Source organism: Saccostrea cucullata, unplaced genomic scaffold, assembly GCF_032062105.1.
Source record: "Saccostrea cucullata isolate Sc308-1 unplaced genomic scaffold, CSIRO_AGI_Scuc_v1 ctg16492, whole genome shotgun sequence".
In the NCBI taxonomy this organism is placed as follows: domain Eukaryota; kingdom Metazoa; phylum Mollusca; class Bivalvia; order Ostreida; family Ostreidae; genus Saccostrea; species Saccostrea cuccullata.
The window spans coordinates 5060-9230 of record NW_026917954.1 but is presented as its reverse complement, the minus strand read 5'-3'; the positions used below and the strand labels follow the sequence as shown (position 1 = coordinate 9230).

Here is a 4171-nt window from a genome sequence, read left to right as displayed (position 1 = left end):
AATCTTATTATTCTTTTTCGATAAATTGACTCACTTTATTTTCTTTATAATACCTAGAATGCAATTATGGAATCGGAATACATCGCATAAGAATCATAAACTTTTCAAATAAAAAACAGTATCGAATAAGATTTGAAAGTTTTCGAATAGGAATAACATGTTTAATGCAAATAATCACATAATTATCGGAAAAGAATGAATAAATCATCGAAAAGGAATGACAAAATCATCGAATAGGCATTACGGTTTCGAATATAAATACGGAGTAATATGTTTTGTAATATCAATGATATATTTTTGGAATATAATTCATATATCTTTAAATGGGAATGACAAGTAATAGAATTGATATTACAGATTATCGAATAGGGATTACATTTACTCGAATAGGAATTATAACATCGAATAGGAATCACATTTTGTCGAACATGAATTACATGTTTTATGATAAGAATAATAAATCCTTTGAATAAGAATAACAAAAAAGTGTAATAATGCAACATTTAAACACCCTTTCAATTTTTTTTCTCATTTGTATAAGGGGTACGAAGAAACATCTCAAGATAACGAACAGTATTCAAGATCAAAAGTCCATGAAACATTACGTAAGGGTTAATGTACGAGTAGCGCTCAATTCCTTAAAAGTAATGGAGCCCCGAAGGGGCCGAGGCCCATTACTTTTAAGGAATGGAGCGCTACGAGTATATTAACCCGCGTAAAATCCGCCTTTTAATGCTTTTATTTATTGTTCGTTCATATAAAATTAAGAATATTTTAATCATACACTGTAAATAGACATTATATATTAGTAGTATTTATTTTAATTTTCTCTATAAAGTAAAGCGAAAAAAAGTGTACAAAAATTATTCTAATCCAATGTTTCCCAACAGCTTCGATAGCTCAGTGAAATGAGTACCCGACTAGAAAATAAAAGATAAAAAAAAAAAGTACCCGACTAGAAAGCGAAGGATACCGGGTTCGATTCTTACCATGGGCAATAATATTTTCATAATGTGAAAATCAACTCTTACATTTTCTAAACATTTTCTCAAAAAAAAATCTAAGTTCTTTCCTCGGTAGAGGCACGGAAAGGAGAAAAAGAACATAAGAAATTCCGTTATCAATGAAATTTGCAACTCTCCATTCCTTAAAAGCAATGGAGCGCTCAAACAAAAGAATGACGTCACAGGTGGATTTTACAAACTAGGAACAGAGCAACCACGGACCTCCATAACATCAGGGGCTCGTTTCTCAAAAAGTCGTAGATTTTGGCCTAAGTTACTCCGACTAAAAAAGTTACGCCATAATTTAGACGGACCTAAATCGCGTTTCAGAAAGCGGCGTAGGACTGGGCCTAAGACTAAGACCTCTCCGCTAGGTACTAAGCATGCGCAGATCGCATTTTATTTGATTTAGACACTAAGATGACATGTGGCGGATCAAATTTATATCAAACTTGAACAGGTCGAGGAAACTATTTTCTGTGACGTCAGAATAAATTTACATGCTAAATGAGGTTACATGTACCACGTGACTGACAAATCGACCAATCCGCTGAATGAGTTGGGTTACTACAAAATATTTACATCCACTAAAGTTTTCTTCCTTTATTTCTTATAAAAAAAACCACTGCTTTCATCTCTCCATAAACCAGTCACTATTCCTAACACAGATAATCCGGGTTTTTCTCAAAGTAATCTGCCCGCGTATGAATATGCACATTCTTTGGACTACTTTATAAAAGTACATCTAAATGTAAACAAACGTATTTTGACGGTGCTTATTATCGTGTCAGTCAAAATTTTAATAAATTATGAAAAATAAATCTTCATTTTGTTGCCATTTTTTGTTTCATTTCATTTCCAATATAACTGTATACACAATCGTCTGCAAATGTGATGTATATTTCCATACAATGGATAGTTCTCCTCAGAGCCAGCATCAGTTTGGTCACTTTGGTTTTGATGAAATACAAATGGAGTTTGACGATTTCGATTTTGAGACAATTGATTTTCAAAACTTAGACATGTTGTGCTGTAGTCAAGTAGAAGATATCACAGAAAACCTCAGTATCCCTGCCTTTTCTGACCTCCCCAAGCCTGAGACCCCTGCCACCCCTCTGAACGTGCATAAAATAGGCAATAGATTTAAAGAAAGTACAGACGACGATGTGAACAGGTTGTTTGAAGCACGCCAAACTCTCGCAACCAAGAAAAACACTAACTGGGGATGTAAATTGTTTCAAGGTAAATACATGTAAGATGGGAAATGTAAAAATGTTTAATTTAAGCAATACACAAAAAAGTAAATTCTATTTTTTTTATATATGGAAAATTGGCATTACTTTTCATTTCTAATTTTAAAAAAAGCCAACAACAGGGATTGAACCCGTTCCTCATTCCTTTTTGTCCCTCATTCCTTTTTGTAAAGGAAAGTGTGCGCCAATACACCATGTCAGCATTTAAATGTGAAATGAATATGTAATGTCAATATTTCTGTCCAAAATAAATCTCATATGCAGTAGAAGTCTAACAAAAACATTCCATGCATAATTATAATTTAGGATATACCTTGTCTTTCATATTAGACTGGAGCATTGAGAGAAGAGGGGAGCCTGTAGATTTAGAAGCAATATCACCAAGTCAACTTAATAGTCTCCTTGAGAAATTTTACTGTGAGGCAAGGCCCTTAAAAGATGGGGAACTTTATCATAAAAATACATTGAAAAATTTGAGAGGGGCTATAAACCGAAAATTGGCAGACCTAAAAAGAAACATAGACATTGTTAAAGACAAAGATTTTAAAACATCTAATGGAGTCCTAAATGGATTGTTGAAAGAGCGTGTTAGGGAGGGCACCTCAAAATCAACACAGCACAAAGACCTGATCGAAAAATGTGATATGGAAAAAATATCTACTTACTTCAAGGATGCGCAACTTAACCCAATCATTCTCCGACAATGCGTCTACTTCAATATTGCAATCCACTTCATTTCTAGGGGCCAAGAATTTCATCACCAACTGAAGTTGGATTCATTCTCTTTTCAATCCGACGACACGGGTGCATACGTTACACTTAGCCACGAGATACAGCAAAAGAATCACCAAGGTGGTTTAGGAAATGTGGAAATGAACACTGATAAACGCATGTATGCTACAGATACTGAATCGTGCCCTGTAAGAATGCTCCAACTATTAATTGAAAAAACAGATGAATCTGCCTCATCCCTTTTCAATAAATACAACTCAGAATCCGTTTCCCTACCAAAAAGTACATCAAAATGGTACCTAGATGCCCCGCTTTCCAAACGAACATTTTCAAACTTCATGAAAGAAATCAGCAAGGCGGCAGGCCTTTCACGCATATATACAGGGCATTGTTTAAGGGCCACTGCCATACAACATCTGAATGATGAGGGCTACGAAGCTAGACACATCATGTATATGTCAGACCACAAAAATGAGGGGTCCTTGAGGTCGTATAATAGAAATATATCATCGACCCAGAAAAAAAATCTTAGCTGCACTTTGTCCAAAATAATGAATCCTACAATAAATGAACAAGTCGGTACGCCTACCTCAAAATCCGAATTTCCTCGACCTGATAAACCATTTGCAACTCATGGAACTGTAGTACCTGCTGGTACCGGTCTCTCGTCGCAGTCTTTCAACAACCTTGCGTTGAACAGCAAATCTTCCAACCGAAGCTCAGCACTAGTGCAGAATTCGTCATTTCTGAACTGTGAAGTCCATTTCCACCATCACCATGATCACCACGTTGTGCAGGAGCCAAATCACGCAGACTGAAAAAACACTCTGCGACCTACTTAGATGCAGCAAATTAAAACATTACAAACTTACTTTTTTGATTATTTGTTTAAAAATTGTTCAATACTGTTTATTAAATCGTGTTTACAATCATATTTTGATGGCTTATTTTATTTCTTTGAACTCAAAATCTGTGACCTTTTTTGGTGACCGATTTTATTTGATGACGTTTGAACTTCCATATATGGAAGTAACCTTGAATGGCTCTTCCTATCTTGAAACTTACAACAAAATAAAAGCATATTTCTATGTTTCACGTTTTTGAATACTTAATATGAAGGAAGGATATAAATATAAACAATAAAATGTCTTTCATTTTTGTTGTTACTGGAATGAACGGTCG

At 34.8% G+C, this 4171-nt stretch overlaps 1 protein-coding gene across 1 annotated transcript; it reads left to right on the top strand.

The window, feature by feature from the left end:
• The first annotated feature begins 1915 nt into the window (after window positions 1-1915).
• Window positions 1916-3807, top strand: LOC134266455 (uncharacterized). The gene is made up of 2 exons (XM_062748718.1): window positions 1916-2246; window positions 2588-3807. The coding sequence occupies exons 1-2, from the start codon at window positions 1916-1918 to the stop codon at window positions 3805-3807; spliced, it is 1551 nt and encodes a 516-aa protein (XP_062604702.1).
• The last annotated feature ends 364 nt before the right edge of the window (window positions 3808-4171 follow it).

Coding starts and splice junctions, on each gene's coding strand:
- LOC134266455 (XM_062748718.1), top strand. CDS start 1,916: ATGGATAGTTCTCCTCAGAGCCAGCATCAGTTTGGTCACTTTGGTTTT. Junction 2,247..2,587: donor GGGATGTAAATTGTTTCAAG/GTAAATACATGT, acceptor CTTTCATATTAG/ACTGGAGCATTGAGAGAAGA.